Source organism: Trachypithecus francoisi, unplaced genomic scaffold, assembly GCF_009764315.1.
Source record: "Trachypithecus francoisi isolate TF-2019V2 unplaced genomic scaffold, Tfra_2.0 Lachesis_group5, whole genome shotgun sequence".
Lineage (NCBI taxonomy): Eukaryota > Metazoa > Chordata > Mammalia > Primates > Cercopithecidae > Trachypithecus > Trachypithecus francoisi.
Genome location: NW_022681470.1, coordinates 17678897 through 17698523, shown reverse-complemented (window position 1 = coordinate 17698523; position 19627 = coordinate 17678897). Strand labels below are relative to the sequence as shown.

The window sequence follows — 19627 nt, the reverse complement described above, 5'->3', positions numbered from 1 at the left end:
TATCTCCACCATTCCTTAAGGCCTTCTTCTTAGGGGCAATGACTCACTTTCTGGCACTAAATGTCCAGCTCAGGCCCAGCTAGCTTCTGGGTGTCCAGTTTGCACTCCACGCAGTGGATGGGCCAGTGGCTGTCATGATGGTCTCTCTTGTTGCCCTGCCGTGGAGATAGCCCCAGATAGCCCCCCACAAACATATGGGGTTTTCAAGGATGTGCAGAGGGAGGACATGAATTGCCAGAGCCATCTGGCAGCAGCAAGGCCAGCAGAAGTGGTGCCTACCAGGTGCCAGACACTGCTCCAGAGACCGGACATTCTGCAAGCCTGGCAGAGCCTTGACTCTCAAGGAGCTGGTGGTCTACTGGACATGCAAGTCAAGGATGCTTTTATCTGGCAGCCGGAAGATGAATGTGCTTTGTAAAATGACTTGATTATTAAGATCATAGAGAGCAGAGATGGTTATCTATGTCGATTTTTATTACAGTTTAATCTAGAAAATCCAAAAATAGCTATATGAGTCACCAGTCAGGAGATGTGTTTCAGGGTAGATGGCAGTTTGCTGAGCAAAGAACCAGGAGGCTGTGGGGAGAAAGGACATGTTGTAACCCTAGTGCCTGGAGGGCATTAAACCTCTATCCCTGCTTCTGATTTGCATTTGCTACATAAGACAGACACTGATACAACAAAACTGTAAGCAACTCTCCAAGCTATAGGATGCAGCTGTCACCGAGTTTCAGGGCAAGCAAAGGGCACCAGAGTTTGCTTTCGGGCTGCTTTGATAATGAGTTCCCTGATAATGACAAACAACACAGGTGAGGTTTCCTCTATGTGCCAGTCTCTGTTGACTGTGCTTGCCAGTATTATTCCTTTTGTCCTCATACCAACCATATGACACAAAACTATTGTTTTACCCATATTACAGATGAGGAACTTGGCAAAGAGGAAAGTTAAGTCATGTGTCTTACGTGACTTACTGATAAGAAGGCACTTAGAAATGGAAACTCTTCCCTGGGGTAATTGAAGCAATTTGTAATTGCGCCCCTGACAGGACATAACCAATGGGTAGGGGAGGATTTTCATGAGTGGTCCAGTTCTAGAAAGCAGGTCATTCACGTAATAGCACATTTTCCTAAATGGCATTGCAAAAGTGGCTGTGGCTAGAATCCCAAGGGATTTGGGATTCTTGCAATGAGGAGAAGTGGAGAGAAACTGTCCAAAGTGCAGGCTATTTATTGATCACAGAAACCCTGCATCAGTGCTGACTGAGTCTGGGATGCAGGCTGATGCAAGGAAAGTGAGTGATTCCAGCAGAAATTAGCTGTTCTGCCTGCCTCCCATGGGGCCCTAAAACTGCACCATCTGCCTCAGTGCACTACCTGTGCAAGAGCCCATGTTGGAGGAGGGCAAAGGCCCCGGGGAGAGCACAGCTGGATATGCAAGGGCTAGAAGACAGAAACCAGATTATGCAGGGCTAGTCTGCCAGGAGCAACACTGGGCACCTGCTTCTCCACCTGCGCAAGGCCTGGAGGGCTTCTCAGCCACTGTCCTCATCCACTATCCCTGTTTTGGTGCTGCCAGGCACAGAATGCACCTGGAGGAAGAGCTGAGTAGAATGAGAGCTGGAGGGTGGGAGCTGGCGTGTTGGAGGGAACTTGAGCATAACTTAGGTCCAGGCATTCGACACCCCCTCTATGGAGTCAGCCCTTGGGGAGTCAGAAAAACAGAGGTAGCAAATCCCACTGCAGGGAGCTGGCAGAGTCAGGTGGCATGCAAAAGAAAGAGCACAGCAAGAGGGGCCTGGCAATGGGAGCAAAGTCATCAAAGGCATGGCACCCTCTTCAGTGGATGGGCATGGCCTCAGAGATGGTGGCAAGGAAGGAGGATAGGAGTCTGGCTAGCTATGTAGAAGCCTTTTGGGGCACTGGGACAGGGAGCCACCTTCTGCCCCCTCACCTCCAGCTGCCCCTGATTCATTGTGCAACTGCTGATAAAATAATGACTGTCACTGATGGCATGCTTACTGTGTGCCGGGTGTTATGTTAACAGCTATTTTATTCAATCCTCTCAGCAACCCTGTGAGGTTGAGAGAGATGATAGAATCCATCACATCACATGGCTGGGAAGGAATCTCAGTCTGTGCAACTCAAAGTCCATTCTTAACCCCCCACCCTCCTGCACACCCTCACCTGGAGCTCCCCAAGCTGAGACTAGAGGTGCTGTCCAGGAGGGTCCCACAAGCAACTGAGGATTGGAGACCCCCGTATTCTTAATCTCGTGCTCTAGAAGGAAAGAGAGCTGAGTGTGGAGCAGGCACACACCGTGCCAAGGCCCCTGGAACTCAGATCTAAGATCCAAGATGTGTAGGGCCCAGGCACTTTTTGGTCACTGAGACTGGCTCACCCCTCCTGCCACTCCCTATGTCTTCCCCATCCACGACCCCACCCCTACCCCAAATGTGAGCAGTCAGTGATGCTCTTTTAGAAACCACACTACAGAGAATGTGGCTGTTTTCTGGATGGCTTCAACCTGCTTTCCGACAACAATCAAACCCACATCATGCTCTGGCAAGGCCACGTGATCCTCCAGGCCCAGACACTGGCACAGTCAGTGACCAGCATTGCCATTAGACATGGGAGAAGCTGAGTGCAGCATGAGGCCTGAATCTACCACAGGGAAGCCATTTCACCCAGGAAAAGGCCTTCTGACCCCCAAAGCAGAGAATGTGCCCAGCCTATCTGTGGTTAAAAGACAGCTCATTCATTGAACTCATTCATATGAAAGTCATGGCCACTCATCTGTGCACCATGTCTCTGAAGAAGCCCCTGGGTCTGGGCAGCAGCCAGCCTGTCCACCCTCCTCACGGGCTGCTCTCGGCCAGCTGCTCCATCTCTGCCTCCTGCATACAACCCTGCTTTTTACCTCACTGGTCCTACTCCCCTGGCCCTGGGATGCTGCTCTTGGCTCTGCAGCTGTTTGGCTGGATGCCTCTGAATAGAACATTCAGCCTCTATGTTCTTCTATTTCTTCAACTGGAAAACAGAGAGAAATATGGTCATCATTTTTTTCAAGGGGTGAAGGAGTCATTGGAAGAAATAGCCTGGTAAAGACTCAAAACCCATCAGCTATTTGGAAGAAAAGCTGCTGCATAAATAAGCTGCTTGACCCAAGGCCCATTTTGTACGCTTCTTTGAGGTCGATCTTGTTTATTTTCCTGGCTCACAATCCCCAAAGGTTGGGGTGAGCCAAAAGGCAAACCTGCCCTTTGCAGGGGCCTCTCCTGTCAAATTAATCTGATGACTTGATGGAGTAGTGGGTGGAAGGGAACATGGCCCTGAAAGGTTAGCGGTGGAATCCCTGCTGGAGAGAAATGATGCTGGCCCGGGGGGATGTGCTTTGTGCCCAGCCTGGACAAGCTAGTTCACTTCTCGGGGCATATGCTCTCCCTTCCTCCTCATGAGAATAAGAACACCAACTCTACTCCCTGAGAGTCTCCTAACTTGGTCTCCTGAGAACCCAATGGGGCTGGCAGGGAAGGGATGATTACATCTGTGTTATAGAGAAGAAAACAGACTTATTCAAAGTCACAGAAGTAAGTGAGGACAAGACTTCAGTCTTCTGCCTACGTGACTCATTTTCATACAATATGTACCTTAACCCTAACGTAGAGCCGTGATACGAGTCAAATGAAAGAACGTACAGAAGGCCTTCCAAAAGGGGGTGAAGCTCTATGCAGTGCTGTCCAGCAGAAATGTAATGCAAGCCACATACGTGATTTTTATCACATATGTGTAACCACATTTAAAGTGTAAAAAGAAACAAGTGAAATTAATTTTCATTGATGTTATATTTTATTTAATCCCATATATCCAGAATATCATTTCAACATGTAATCAATATAACAAAAGTATCAATGAAATATTTTGCCTTCTTTCATACTAAGTCTTGGGAATCTTGTGTGTACCTTACACTTCCACACACTTCAGTTAGCACTAGCCCCATTTCAAGTGCTCAGTAGCTGCATGTGGCCAGTGGCAACTCTTTGGGACAGCTCGGTCCGTCAAATGGTGGGGCAGGTAACTCCTGCAAGGCTACTCCTAAGCTGGGGCAGCTATGAGGATCCACAAGGCCGACTCAAAGGAGCTGGAGAACTGCTCAGAGACAGAGAACAAGAACTGTGGAAGCAACTCGAACACTTTCACTGCCCAGGGGTCTCCCACCTTTATGTCTTTTCACCAGAACCTTTTCCCAACAAAAATTGGATGCAAACCCTCAAGGTAGGAAAGAAACGAACCCAGAGCTCTCCATTTGAAGGGCTCAGACCAGCCAACAGGCCTCTCTCCAAGGTGTCCCCTGAAGCTCCCACTTGAAATGTTAAGTGTTTTTCTTGTAGACATCAAATAGTGGGGATTTAAAAAATTTTTTTATTTATTTTTGTCAGAGTCTTGCTCTGTCACCCGGGCTGTAGTGCAGAGGCATGATCTCGGCTCACTGCAACCTCTGCCTCCTGGGTAAAAGCAGTTCTCCTGCCTCAGCCTCCCCAGTAGTTGGGATTACATGCGTGCATCACCACACCTGGCTAATTTTTGTATTTTCAGTAGAGATGAGGTTTCACCATGTTGGCCAGGCTGGTCCCAGGAGTTTGAGACCAGCCTGGGCAACATAGTGAAACCCCATGTCAAAAAAAAAAAAAGAAAGAAAGAAAATTAGCTAGGCATGGTGGTGTGTACCTGTAGTCCCAGCTACTTAGGAGGCTGAGGTGGGAGGATCACCTGAACCCAGGGAGGTCAAAGCTACAGTAAGCCATGAGCATGCCACTGCACATCAGCCTGGGTGACAGAGTGAAATGTTCCACTTACTTCAAGCTTGTATATTTGGGGGTGAAACATCTGTAGTCATTTCTGTATTTTTTTTCCTTCTCTGTACTTCATACGTCTTTTTTTTCTCTAGCTGTTCTATAGATTTTCTTTATTATTGATGTTCAGTTATTTGTAGCATGCTTTGGTATGTTCGTGTGTGTGTGTGTGTGTGTGTGTTTACCCCACTTCAGGTTCATTGAACTTCTTCTGTAAGTTTATAATTTTTATCACATTTTGAAAAAGTTTGGCCATTATTTCTTCAAATTTTTTGATCCCTTCCTCTCTCTCTTTTCTTTCTGGGACTCTCATTACTCATACATTAGATCTTGTAATATTTCCCCACATGACAATGAGGATTTATTCCTCTTTTTCCCAATCTTTTGGTTTCTGTCCTTCACTTTGGACAGATTCTATTGCTATGTCTTTTAGTTCAATAATTTCTGCAGTGTGTCATCTAATTTTAATCTGATACAGGAAAGTTTTATTTTATATATTGCTTTGTCCTTTCAGCTTCCATTACCCTCTTCATCATCTTCACATTTTACTTCACATCCTTGAGCATTTGCATAATGTTTATCACAGTTGTTTTAATCTCCTGTGTGCTAATTCCTCATCTCTGTCACTTCTGGGTTGGTCTATCAGTTGATTTTTCTCCTGTGTATGAGTCACATTTTCTTGCTTAGTAAATAAGTAATTTTTGATTGGTTACTGAACATTGTGAATTTAATGTTGTTTAGTGCTACATTTTGTGATTTTTTTTTTTTTTTTTTTTTGAGACTGAGTCTCACTCTGTTGCCCAGGCTGGAGTACAGTGGCACGATCTCAGCTCACTGCAACCTCCACCTCCTGGGTTCAAGCAATTCTTCTGCCTCAGCCTCCCTAGTAGCTGGGATTACATGCACCTGCCACCAGGCCCAGCTAATATATATATATATATTGTATTTTAGTAGAGACAGGGGTTTCACCATGTTGGTAAGGCTGGTCTCGAACTCCTGACCTGAAACAATTCACCTGCCTTGGCTTCCCAAAGTGCTGGGATTACATACGCGAGCCACCATGCCCAGTCCACTGTGATATTTTTATAAAGAGTTTTGGGCCTATTCTGGTAGCAACTAAGTCATTTGTGAGTCGGTTTGACACTTTCATGCCTTGTTTTAAAACTCTTTTAGGGCAGATCTAGACTACTCTTTATTCTAAGGCAAAGTTAACCCCACTTCTAATGCATGGCCCTTCTAGCATCTCTGATGAGAGCCCTACATACGCAACCTGGTTTGCACTGTGGCTGGAGGGATGTTGAGTGATTCTTGGCCTCATGTAAACTCTGGGAATTATTCATTTTTGTAGCTCCCTAACTGTTGTTTCGTTGGAAGTTGATCTTGTCCAGGCACTAAAGTTTCACACATGCACAGATTGGTCTTTGGCCAAAGATTTAGGAAATCTCTACGCAAATTTCTGGAACCCTTCCTTTTTGGAACTCTGCCCTGTCTATTCTAGCCCCTTTGGCCTCCCCAACTTCAAACTCATCCTCCTTAGCAAAGCAAAACTGCCAGGCTCTGTCTGTACTTCTCCCCCACCCCTGTGCTATAGTCCAGAAATTACTGCCAACACTCTCAAGGAGACTCCAATGCATATTTCTGGAGCTCTTTTTCTGCAGTTCCCTCATGCAAATTCCAGCCTCCTTTTTGTCCCCAAACTCGTTCTCCTCAGCTCAGAGAAACGTGTGTGCTATACTGAGAATCCCCACCTCCTACAACACAATCTAGAAAATGTCTCAAGCCAGAATCATAAGGCTTATCTCATTCATGTCCTCTCCCCCAAGGATCACAGTTCTACATTGTCTGTTGTCCAGAGTCTATAAACAGTTGTTTCACATACTTTGTACACTTTTCTAGTTGTTTATAAGGTAAGCCTTGTCCCAACTGCTCTGTCATTGCCAGAAGCAGAAACCCTCTTTTAAGCACTTTCAACTATAAAATTGTTTGTGTAGTCATATATTTAGTCTGTCTCCTCCACTAGAATATAAGCCCCATGAGGGTAGCAGCTATGTCTGTATTATACACTGCTGAATCTCCAGTGCCCAGCACCAGGCTGCAACACAGTAAGACTATGAATAAAAAATACATTACAGTATTATAATCCTGGGGCTGGATGAATCAGGGAAGGAGAACGAAATGAGGGGGTGGAGGGAGGGAAACAGAGAGCATGACACAAAGAGAACTGCCAGGGCCCATGTGGTTTCCAGATTTGCATTTGGATCTCATTTCCAATCTGGGCTGTCCCTGTGAGATACATGACTTCCATTTGGACTTGACTATTTTCATAATAAAATGCTTTAAAATGCTGGTATTGTGTTAACGCACTCAATTATATTTTCCAACACTTTCTGTAATGTAGTTAGGAAACTTAAAATAATTTTAGGAATCCTCACACATTATTGTCTATGATTTTATTGCATGACAAACTTTGTTGGAGTAAACTTCAGGTTGCTGTGGTGAAGCCATTGGTCAATTGATGAAATCATTTCTTCCTTTGCAGAGTGCCCTTCCCCACCTCACACAGCCTGTGTGACTTCTGTCCCCAAGGAACAGGCACCAGGTCCCATTTGCATTGATCCACTAAGCTTTACACATGTCAGCTGATGAACTATAGAGTCACACAACTATCGAGAGTGACACCAACTGCAGCCAAACAGCCAAGTCACAAAATGTTGAATCAATGTCAGCCAAGGACCACCTCTGATCTAACAAGCTGGCTAAATAAATGAGACTCCTGTCTCATGTGAGAGCTCAGCAACAGACTTAGGTGATGCACAATATCAAATTTCTTTGCAAGTGGGTGCCTACTAGCACGTGATTATCATCAGTCCACTTAAGACCCCTCTGTTCAATTTTTCCTGCCACCTTTATTTCCACCCCTATTCCTCCCATAGGCTACCATTCAATTCTTTTAAATATACCTTGTTTATTTGCATATATTTAAAATTACACAAGTGGTGTTGCTATATATACTATGATTTTAATGTCTCCCCCACCCAAAGCTCATGCTGAAATTTAATCCTCAATGTGGCTATATTGAGAGGTGAGGCCTTTAAAGGGTGACTGGATCATGAGGGCACTGTCCTTATGGTGGACTAATCTCACAGATTAACAGATTAATGGATTAATTTAATGGGTTACCATGGGAGTGGGACTCATGGTTTTATAAGAAGAGGAAGAGAGACCTGAGCTAGCACACTAGCACACTCAGTCCCCTCACAATGTGATAGCCTGCACCACCTTGAGACTCCGTAGAGAGTCCCCACCAGCAAGAAGGCCCTCACCAGATGCAGCTCCTCAATCTTGTACCTCTCAGCTTCCATATCTGTAGGAAATAAATACCTTTCTTTTATAAATTACCCCATTTCAGCTCTTCTGTTATAAACAACAGAAAAGGGATTAAGACAATATTCCATTTTGTGTTTTCCTTTTTCCAATAATATGCTTGTTCAGATCCATCCATATTTCTATGTATACATCTAATTCATTGCTGTTAATTGGTACCTAATACTCCATGGTGTGGGTGCACTTAGCCCTCCTTCCAATGATAGACATCCGGCTTGCTTCCAACTCCCACAAACAAACAGCACTGTAGTGAACAGCCCTGTACAATGAACAGGTCCCTTAAGTAGCTGTGTGAGAACTTCTAAGGGATATATATGTGGGAAATTGTGGGGTCACAGGATATACGTATAAATAATCTGGCAAAATAGTACCAGATTACTCTTGACACGCTGGCTGCACAGTTTTCTCCACCTCAGGATTTCTCAGCCTTGATCCTATTACCCTTTGGAGCTGGATAATTCTTGGTTCTGGGGAAGTACCCTGTGGACTGCAGGATGTTTAGCAGCATCCCTGGCCTCTATCCACCGAATGCCAGTAGCACCTCCCTCCCCAGCTGTAACAATAAAAAATGTCCCCTGACACTGCCAAATACGCCCTGGGGTGGGGGAAGTCTCTGCAGTTGAGAACCACTGCTTTATCCCATTTTTGCCAAAACTTGGCATGATCCAGCTCTCTATTTTTTTCTCTACCAGTTATTTTTAGCACTTTTTCATAGACTGATGGTCTTTAGGATTTTCTGTTAATTTTCTATTGAGATCACTGACCTCCTTTTGTTAATTTACAGGAGTGCCCTCTATGTTCTTGATGCTTGTGCTTTATTAAAATTGACATAGCAAACATCTTCTCCATTCTCTCAGCTAATTAACCCTATCTATCTTCACTAATAGAAATCTAAACTTTTATGTAATCAGATTATTTTGCTTTATTGTTTGTGCTTTTGATGTTTTATTAAGGACCTTTCTTGCCCTAAGTCACAAATTATTTTCCTCTATTAGTTTTACAGTTTTACCTATGACAATCTGGTCTTTAATCCATAGAACTCACCTTCTACATAGTGTGGGGTAGGAACCCACATTTACATTTCTCTGTGCAAATTCATCCACCCATATAGTGAGAATCCTTCCTTTTCCCTGCCAGTTTGTGGTGCCATTTTGATAGTAAATTAGGTTCCCAAAGACACATGGTTTTGTCCCTGAGCTCTCCATCCTGTTTCATTCCTCCAGTTGTCTGTTCTTGCACCAATACCAACAAACTGTAATTCCATGGCCCTGTAACATGCTTTCATAACAGAGCAAGCCATCCCCCCTCACTTCTTTAGTGAACTATTTCTCTGTTTATAACTTAGAGTAATTTATCAGATTTCTCAAACTATCCAACTGGAATTTTTATTAAAGTTGCACTAACTCTCGGGTGGCTGAGGCAGGAGAATGGCATGAACCCGAGAGGCGGAGCTTGCAGTGAACCGAGATCACGCCACTGTACTCCAGCCTGGGCGACAGAGCGAGACTCCACCTCAAAAAAAAGAAAAAAAAGAAAAAGAAAAAGAAAAAAAGAAAAAAGTTGCACTAACTTTATGAAATTATTTGGGAAGTAACTTTTCAAATATTGTTACCCATCCAAGATTATTCAGATCTTCTTCTAATTTTTCTATTTAACTTTTAGATTTTTCCTTAGTCTGTGCACTTACGTTGACTCCGGGACACTGTATTTGTGCCTGCCATTATGAGGGGTATTTTTTTGTTTCTAGTTCAAATTGCTGCTTGTTAGGAACTGAATTGTCCCTCCTCCACCCCAAATTCCTTTATGTTGAAGTCCTAACCCCCAATATCTCAGAATGTGACTATTTGGAGTCTGGGCCATTAGACAGGTCATGAAGTTACAATGGGGTGGCTAGGGTGGGTCCTAATGCAAGACGACTGATGTCCTCATAAGAAGAGATTTGGACACAGACAGCACAGACTGAGGAACGACCTTGGTGAGGACACAGCAGGAAGAGGGGCCTCAGAAACCAACCCTGCTGACATTTTTATCTCGAACTTCCAGCCTCCAGAATTGTGAGAAAATAAACTTCTGCAGAAGCCACCCAGCCTGTGGCATTTTGTTATGCCTCCCTAGCAAACCAATGCCCTGCTCTTAAGTTTCTCTTAAATCCAGGGTTGCCCACTCGTTTTCTACCCAAGTTTGGGTGTGATTCAAAATCACTGATTTCCTCCAAGGGAGCTCCCTCTTGGTACCCATGTTCCCGGAAAGCTGGCAAGTTCATCAGAAGACTGCCTTGGAGCAAAAAAAAAAAAACAAAAAACAAAACTGCCAGAAAAGGCCATGAATAGTCCCACCCCGCAACAACTAGCATTCTCACACCCCCAGATTCAGCATTTTCCCTCCCTGGCTGCAAAGTGCTGAATATACCCAGGTAGGTTTTGCCTCTATGTTGCTGGCTCCTCCCTCTTGCATAGAAACACCTTTTTAAAAGATGTGTTAATAACACACACTGAGTTACTGCCAAACCTAGAAGCTTGGGAGCTATTTTGTTTCCTCTCATAATGTGTAGATAGAATCATCCAACACTGACGACCCACAAACTTCATCACAAATACTATATGCCACTAAGTCGGCAGGTGCAATTACTCACTCTCCCAGAAATCTCCAGTCCCGAAAGCACCAAGGTCCCACTGTGCATAAGTTAGGAGAAGTCTGCCAACCTATGTCAGCATTTTTCACCATTTTTAGCCTTAAAAGCTTATTTAATATGAGAAATTGACATCTCCTTAATTTATAGTTGGTAATTTACCACCTACACTTTAATGAATGGAATAAGACTGACTGGCCATATTTTATTTTGCATTTCTATTCCCCATCCTCCCACCAAAAATCAGCTTTAACTACATACAACATGAAAGCTTTCGGGGGAGGCAGCTTTTCAGAGCCACTCACCCAATACAATAAGCTTGTCTGGAAAGCCTTGCCAACGCTTCCATTTTGCCCGAGGGCTGTGCAAGCGTCCCCCAGGACAGAGCCCACCCCTCCTGCTAGGAGCCATCACCTCCCACAAACCTGCAGAGAGGACCGCGCCAAGACTGCAAAGCAGGCTTCCGGAAGTGGCTTAAGCTAGCTTTCACTAGCACGAACCTCTTTTTCTCTTTTGTGTTCAACTGCACTCATCTCCACAGGCTTCCTGACACCAGCAGAGGCCCATCAGAGACACAAATAGCGTTTTTTAAATGGCTTTATTAAAGGCTACGAGTATAAAATATGACTAAGTTACAAGTCGTCAGTAAGAATTTATTATTTTTGAAAACGTTAATTAAAGAAAGGGAGACCCAAAGAAAGGGAGGCTGTTCCTGACATCCACACAGAGGGTGCGGCTCAGACAGGTGACAGACCCCCACTGTTCCCAGTGGGGCTGCACCCCCAAACCCAGGGGGCCAAGGGAGGGGCCCCCAGATGAAACAGAGGCTGGTTGCTGATTTCTTGGGGGAACTTTTGTAAAAATGAAGACACTGAATCCTTGAGCTGAATCCCAGGTGCAGAGACCGGGGGGAGGTGGAGAATCCAAAATCATGCTCAGGTTTCTCCTGAAAAGTGTGTATTTTCTAAAAAATAAATATAAACTCCTGGATTTAGAAACTCCCTCCTGATGCATGGGAGGAAAAATATGGCAAATGTAGAGCTAAGAAACCATGTTTGCATAGACTTTGCCCAAGGTGCAGAGGAAGATCTGCCGGTCAGGCAGGATGAAGACCCACACACAAGCCTGTGTCCTCCGGGTCGTCCCTTCTTCAAAAAGCACAGCAAAGCAATACAACTTGAGGACCCCTCCAAGATTTCCTAATTTTTGATTTACATTTAATCTCAGGAGGCTATTCCATTAAGAAACATTGTTATTAGAGTTAACATTGCTAGGTGCTGGGCCCCAGTCGGTACTAAGTGAGGCAGAAGCTTTCGATAATATCCACAGCCCTCAGCACCAAGAAGAACTTGGAGAGAATATTGGGCTTTATGAGAAAGTGGGAAAGAAATTAGAATTTCTGGTCGGGTGTGGTGGCTTACGCCTGTAATCCCAGCACTTTGGGAGGCTGAGGTGGGCGGATCACGAGGTCAGGAGATTGAGACCATCCTGGCCAACATGGTGAAACCCCGTCTTGACTAAAAAAAAAAAAAAAAAAAAAAAATTAGCCGGGCGTGGTAGTGGGCACCTGTAGTCCCAGCTACTCGGGAGGCTGAGGCAGGACAATGGTGTGAACCCAGGAGGTGGAGCTTGCAGTGAGCCGAGATTGCGCCACTATACTCCAGCCTGGGTGACAGAGCGAGACTCTGTCTCAAAAAAAGAAAAAAAAAAAAAATCAGAATTCCTCCCAAGAGAAGAGGCAGATAACCTCGGCCTAGTGTCTAAGACACAGGTCTTTCTTCTGTGCTACACCAACACTACAGAATACAAACGCATACATATACATTTATTACCACAGATTCTGTAACAGCCCCGTGCTCTCCAGGCAGAAGGTGGAGGCAGGTGGCTGCTGATTCTGAGAATTCCTGTGTGAACGGTGCCGTTAGCCCCAAGGGGAGCTGGCGCCTGCTCAGGCTGTGCCAACTGGGATTTCTAAGCTCCTTTTCCCCTCACCACCGTGCTGACACCTTTTTTGCCTCGCATATATCGACTATACTTAAATGGTACAGAAAGAACTAATATTTGAAAAGTTACAGTAAATCACTGAAGGAGAAAGATAAAATACACCTCAAGGAGCGAAATGAGGTTTAGGGACATAAAGCAATTGGCAAGAACCAAACCAAATGTTGGCTATGCCACAGCTTTGGCAGAAACTTTCCTGGAGGTGATGAGGGGTTGAGGTGAGTTGTGATGTGCTTTATTTTGGAGCCAGATAAAATATTCTGGAAATCATTTCAGAAGGTCCTATGAAACACGCATTAAAAAAAAAAAAAAAGACACACTTTGGTATTGAAACCAAGCGCTCACTGGCAGGGGTCGCAGAGATTAAGGCTTCAGGTGAGAATGCAGTGATGGCAACGTGGAGATGGCGCCATACCGGGCTTGAGGCTCTGCTTGGATGCCCCCTGCAGGTTCACATAGCGCCAGGGCCACTGGGCAGGGCAGCCTGTGAGTGCAGCAGCTTCCCTAGGGGAGGTGGGCCACCTTGTACCACTGGGCAGCCTTGGCGTCTGCACCAGCTCCAAGAGATAATGCTGCTATGACACCACGCAGGCCTCCACGGGTGCTGCTGAGGTGATCACAAACTCCACTCTTCTGCTTCTGGTGGTGGTCAGGGCTGGGGAAGGTCCGTCATGATGCAGCCTGGCTAGCCCTTAGGAAAAAGAAAGCCCACTGCTCCTACCAGTCCCACGCTGGAAGACTTTAACACAACTAAGCAGAAGAGCCCTGTCCTCCAGCCACGCCTGCCATCTGCCCTGACTCCTGCAGGTGCCCAGTCCAGGGAACAACCAACAGGTCACATAAGCAACAAGAACTTCCAAGAGGAAATGGATACAAAACCAAAGAAAGTGGTAGCCCCACTGCTGATAATCTAGATACAAAATAATGAAAAGTTAATACAAAACTCTTTAAACATGCAACTCTTTTTTAAAAACAATGATCCGTACTCTGAATACGTATCAGAGCAGCTTAAAGACTACGCTGCCACATACCCGCAGTCTGTTCCCTGGAAATGGCGTGAAAGTGGAGGGTGGCACATGATGTGAGAGACGTGGCTTCCGCCAGACAAGTCCCGGACAGCTGCGAGTGCTGGCTAAGAAGGTCTCTGGGGGCCAATCTTTCCGGGGTCACGGCCAGCACGCTGATGTCGTGGCTGATAACATGACCCTCAATCACCCCTCAAAAGGAACCCATATGTTAAAAAGAGGAGGGGGGAGGGGAAATAATGGAGAAGGAGATGGAAATCACTTTTACGATTTTTGTGACTTGGTGGAATACATCCTTTGAGGAGGGGAAAATTGGGTGGAGCTGGGAACAGAAGTTTCATTTACAAGATCTCCTGAATTATTAACAGACCTTAAAAATTCCAAATGTAAAACTTCTGTTATCAAATCACTGAAAATAGCATATATATCTGGTTCTACCAAAAAAGAAAAAATCTGCAATATTGACCAGTTTCCAAATGATTAAGAAAAGAGTGTCAAGAAACCAGGAAAATACATAGGAAAAGGTGGCCCTTTTTATCCTCCTCCACCACACCACTTTGGAAAACATTTTAGGGTTCTTCATTGCATTTTTCTAATACATTTTACCAGTTGTCCAGAAAATCAAATCCCGTCTTCAAGACGACATTACTTGAGCTGACCTGTAGAAGGGACAAAAACATGGAAGACAGACATGAGCCTTTTTTTTTCAGTTACGCATAATCTAAAAACAGCATCTCATTTAAAACGACCCAGATAAAAGAACCTACTTCTGTCTCAGAGGTTCCCTGACCTCAATTTATCTCAGTGCTTGAAATCAGAAGATTAAATAAAGTTCAATGCAATCTACACATTGCCAGCACCCAACACTAACCCCTCTCCAACTCCAGGCGTGTCTGGGAGCAGCTTACAGACCTTACAGAGAAAAGAACGATGTCTCTGTATTTTTCCATAAATCTTTTATGTTTCTGAATGACAGCCATGTTCAAATCTATTCATCCTAAATAAGAGAACAATTAATAAAGATATTCCTTCAAATATAAAATAAACATCACACGTAAACACAACAAAAAAGAACTTGCAAAGTTGAGAAAGTAAACAAAGCATGGAAAGAATGTGAAGCTTATTTCTTTCAGATCTTGTGAAAGGTTATGAGGTGATTTTCCCAAACTCCAGGCTCAGCCTCCGGGGCTCAAGCGATCCTCTCGCCTCGGCCTCCCACATAGCTGGGACTACAGGCATGCACCACAAGGCCTGGTTTAATTTCATTGTTCTTTCAGGGGAAAGGGCTTGACTGACAGGTCCCCTCTTGTAAGCACAGGCTGTCTCAAGCTGCTGCTGTTTTCATAAACCTTCTGACTGGCTTCCACTCAGCAGCCTGTTTCCAATGTCCCTTTCCTCCAGCCTAACACCGGCAGACATTTACCTGGTGCGCTGAGGTCCTCTTGAGCAAAGAAACCTTGACTCTCCGCCCTCCAAGCAGCCGGCAAGCAGAAAATGCATACATGGCGGCAAGAGCAGGCAATGGCCTAAGGGGCTTGCCCTTGACACCTGTCTCAGGCCCAGTTTGGCTGCACGTGAGACTGGTGCAGAGTGAGGCAAAACATGCAGAATGGAAGAGGTGCAATCCAGTCTTCCTTATTCTGGTTTCCTTCCAGTTTCTTCAATGCAGTGGCATTTCACTGTGCTTTACTCTCAGAAATCTGTTCTCTCAAAGGAATTTCATGTGCTGTCTCCTACTCTCCACTGCCCACACAGAAACATGTTCCTGCTTCTCTTTAGAGTAGGGACTATCACCTATTTTATGGAAATACGTCCTTCAGAGGAAGCCCCCAGTGCAGAGTCTCAGAGAAGAGTGCTGCTTAGGGAGGCAGCGAACACAGCCTGTCTGTAAGGAGGGGCTGATGGGCAGGAGGATATAGACAGAAAACAGAACGGAGAAACAGGCAGGTACCGGAGGAGGCAGGAAATGAGAGGGCTGAAAGCACTGGCTTAAGAAGGTGCAGAAACATGAAGCGGAGGACAGGTTGGAGCGCTGATGGGGAGCCGAGGTGGGGAGAAGGTACTAGCACTGCTGGATCCTCCCTCCTCAGGAGGACAGCACGTGCAGCCATCGGCCGAGGGAGGCATGGAAGCACTGGAAATCCACTCTGGGTGACATTCAACGTTATCAGTGATGATCTCAACTCAACAACAAAATAACCAAAAATTTAAAAATGGGCAAGCGACCATTGGACATTTCTCCAAAGAAGAGACACAGATGGCCAATCAGCACATAAAATGAGGCTCAACACCACTCATGATCAGGGACAGGCAAGTCTAAACCACAGCGAGACACCACCTCAAACCCCTTCGCATGGCGCTAGCAGACACAGAAAATAACAAGTTTGCAAGGGAGTGGAGAAACTCGAACCCATGTTGATGGGAATGTAAAATGACGCAGCTGCTGTGGCGAATAGGATGCAGATTCTTCAGAAAAGTAGAAATAGAACCACCATGTGATCCAGCAATTCCACATCTGGGTATGCACCCAGGAGAAGGGAAAGCAGGGGCTGGAACACATATTTGTACATACGTGTTCACAATAGCACTATTCCTAACAGACCACAATAGCCAACCTAAGTGTCTGTTGATGGATCAGTGTATACACAAAATGTGGTCTAAGCACACAATGGAGTATTAGCCTTAGAAGGAAATTCTACACATGCTACAAAATGAATGAACCTTGAAGACACCACACTAAGTAAAATGTCAGTCACAAAAGGGTAAATACTATATGGTGCTACTTATATGAGGTACCTAGAGGAGTCAAATTCACAGAAACAGAAAGTGGAATGGCGCTTGCCAGGAGCTTGCGGGGGAGGGAGGAATGGGATGTTAGTGTTGAACGGGTCCAGAGCTTTAGTTCTGCAGGTTGAAAGGGGTTCTGCAGATGGATGGTAGTGATGGTTACACAGCATTGAGAATGTACTCAAATGCCATCAAATGTATACTGTAAAATGGTTAAAATGGTAAATTTTATCATAATATTTTATATTAATAATATTTTATCATAATAAAAAAACTTTTAAAATTCAGTATGTGGAACCAGCCCAAATGCCCACCAATCAGTGAGTGGATAAAGACACTGTGGTGTATATATATATGATGGAATACTACTCAGCCATAAAAAGGAATGAATTAATGGCATTTGCAGCAACCTGGATGGGATTGGAGACTATTATTCTAATAATAAGTGAAGTAACTTAGGAATGGAAAACCAAACATCATACGCTCTCACTCATAAGTGGGAGCTAAGCTGTGAGGATGCAAAGGCATAGGAATGACACAAAGGACTTTGGGGACTCAAGGGGAAAAGGTGGGAGAAGGGTGTGGGATAAAAGACTACAAACTGGGTTCAGTGTACACTGCTCGGGTGATGGGTGCACCAGAATCTCACAAATCACTACTAAAAAACTTATGTAACCAAATACCACTTGTTCCCCAAAAACCTATGGAAATAAAAAAAAATTAAAAAAAAAAAAAAAAAAGAACAGTGACCACAAGAACCAAGGAGTCTCAAGAGCCATAGGAGGCCGGGTGCGGCTAACATGAAGGAAACTGCATCCTGGGCTCACTCCTCAGCAAGGCAGCCAGGAGTCCAGCAAGGCCCACAGAGGGGCAAGACCCAGTGTGGCCTCCCAAGTGTGCCTGCCCACCTTGCCAGCAGGCAGCTTGCCAGCAGGCTGCTACCCTGGTCCAAATCCAGGCCAATCCTAAAGAACAGACTATTGCCTCTATGGATAGCTCCCAAAAAGAAGGCCTAACACAGCCTTGAGCTGTGACAGCCCTGGGCATAGCGCCTTCTGGGGGCCTCTTCTGATAGCAGCCCCCACACCCAGGAAAGCGCAGTGGGCCACGGAATCCACTAACTGGCACACAAATCAGGGCACCCAGATCGACTCGCAAAACTTGTCTTGTTGCATATGTGTTGGTGGTTCAGCACACTGAGCCTAGGCATCCTCTGAGGAAGAGGCAGGGGAAGGAGGAAGGCGGGGGGAGAGGAAAAAGAGCATAGGCACCTGTGGCCTGCCTGCTTTATGGGGGACCCTCTCAGTCCCCATGGAAGAAGGTGCAACCCTGCCTGAGAACACGTTGGTGCAGGCCACCCACCTGTGCAAACTTGGGTTCCAAGAACAGGGTGTCTTCCCCGTCGTCCTGCCTGACGTCAGGAGACGGCAGCTTCCCCTCGAGCTGGGAGGGGGCGGCCTCATGCAGCGTGCTGCTGAAGGCCTGGACGGGCTGGGGTCTCTCGCGTTCGGTGCTCACGTTGGGAAGAGGACGCTGCTCCTGACGGAGGGTGCTAGGCCTTTCCATCTTGGCCTCCCTGTCCTTCGAGGCAGGTTCCTGCCGGTAGCAGGGAGGCAAGACCTTCTCCCCCTTCTCCATGGACTTTATCTGGCTAGGGGTCAGCGACTGGAACTCGGCCTCAGGCCCCTCCCCTCGGGACCTCTCAGCATTGATCTTCCAGAAGGATGCTTCCTCCTCCTTCCTGGCGGGGCCCAGGGCGTCCAGGCTGGAGGACCTGCTGCCTTGGGAGGACTTGAGGGCCTGGGAGCCCTGGGAAGCTTTGGACAGTGGTCTGGGTTCGCTGGCGGTGGTGCCGTTGCTCGGCTCCTGGATGGATAGGGCGGAGATACTGAACTCCATCTGACTCTAGGGTGGGACGTGAGAAAGGAGAGAAAAAAGAAAGTGATACTGAGAATCGACCATTATAGGTGTGCCAGCTCACGTACCCCCTCCTCAGCATGCGGACGCATGCCAGCCACACACGAGTTGTTGCCCATGTGCTGGAACTGTCTGTCTTGAGTGGTGGGTATGGTCAGGACTTCCATTGCACAGCTGAAATGCATCAGAAGCTTAAACGCCAAGGCCGGATGACAGAGTGTGGGTGGTGGTCCCCTCCCAAATCTCATATTGAACTGTAATCCCCAGTGCTGGTGGTGGGGCCTGGTGGGAGGTGTCTGGATCATGGGGTGGATGCTATCTTCATGATAGTGAGTTCCCATGAGATCTGGTCATTTAAAAGGGTGTGGCACCTCCCCCTGCCTCTCTCCCTCTTGCTTCTGCTCTGCCATTTGAGATACCTGCTCTCCTCTGCCTTCCACCATGAGCCACAGCCCCCTGAGGTCTCCCCAGAAGCCAAGCAGATGCCGAGGCCATGTTTCCTGTGCAGCTTGCAGAACTGTGAGCCAATTAAACCTCTTCTCTTTATCAACTACCCAGTCTCAGGCATTTCTTCAAAGCAACACAAGAACACACTAATACTAATACAACCCCTCATGCACTATGCTACATGCAGCTCAAGGCATTTCAGTATTACTGATGAGTAAGGGCTCTCTGCTTGGTAAACAGGGCACCCGCCTGTCTCCTCCAGCGTGGTTCTAGCACCTTCCTGGCAGGTGATGACCCTCACTGGGAGAATAATGAGGAAAGGTACACACTGCAACACAAGGGCACTCGCAGCCAGGGTCAGAACCCAGCCTCAGATCACAAACACCCAGAGGGCAGGGCCCAGCACCCGTCACAGCCCATGCCCCACATCTGAGCACCCACAAAATGCTTTCCTTGATCTGGATGCTGCTAACCACAGTGATCTCTAAAAATGATACTGCTGAGCTGTTTTGACCACCAAAATCATTACATGGCAACCTAAACCACCTCTTTGGAGTAGAATGTTGTCTTCCAAGCTCTGCAGAACAA

At 46.1% G+C, this 19627-nt stretch overlaps 1 protein-coding gene across 2 annotated transcripts in view; it reads right to left on the bottom strand.

The window, feature by feature from the left end:
• Window positions 1-13076: 13076 nt before the first annotated feature.
• CUNH1orf198 (chromosome unknown C1orf198 homolog) overlaps window positions 13077-19627 on the bottom strand; it is a 30828-nt gene continuing 24277 nt past the window's right edge. Inside the window, exons 4-5 of one of the 2 annotated variants that reach the window (XM_033196826.1) lie at window positions 18038-18580; window positions 13077-14547 (exon numbers count right to left, since the gene is read on the bottom strand). In XM_033196826.1, the coding sequence (XP_033052717.1) occupies window positions 14491-14547; window positions 18038-18580 (600 nt within the window). In that variant the 3' untranslated portion in view covers window positions 13077-14490. Of the gene's footprint in view, window positions 14548-14576; window positions 14886-18037; window positions 18581-19627 lie in introns of those variants that run through there. The other variant, XM_033196828.1, reaches the window with a different exon arrangement.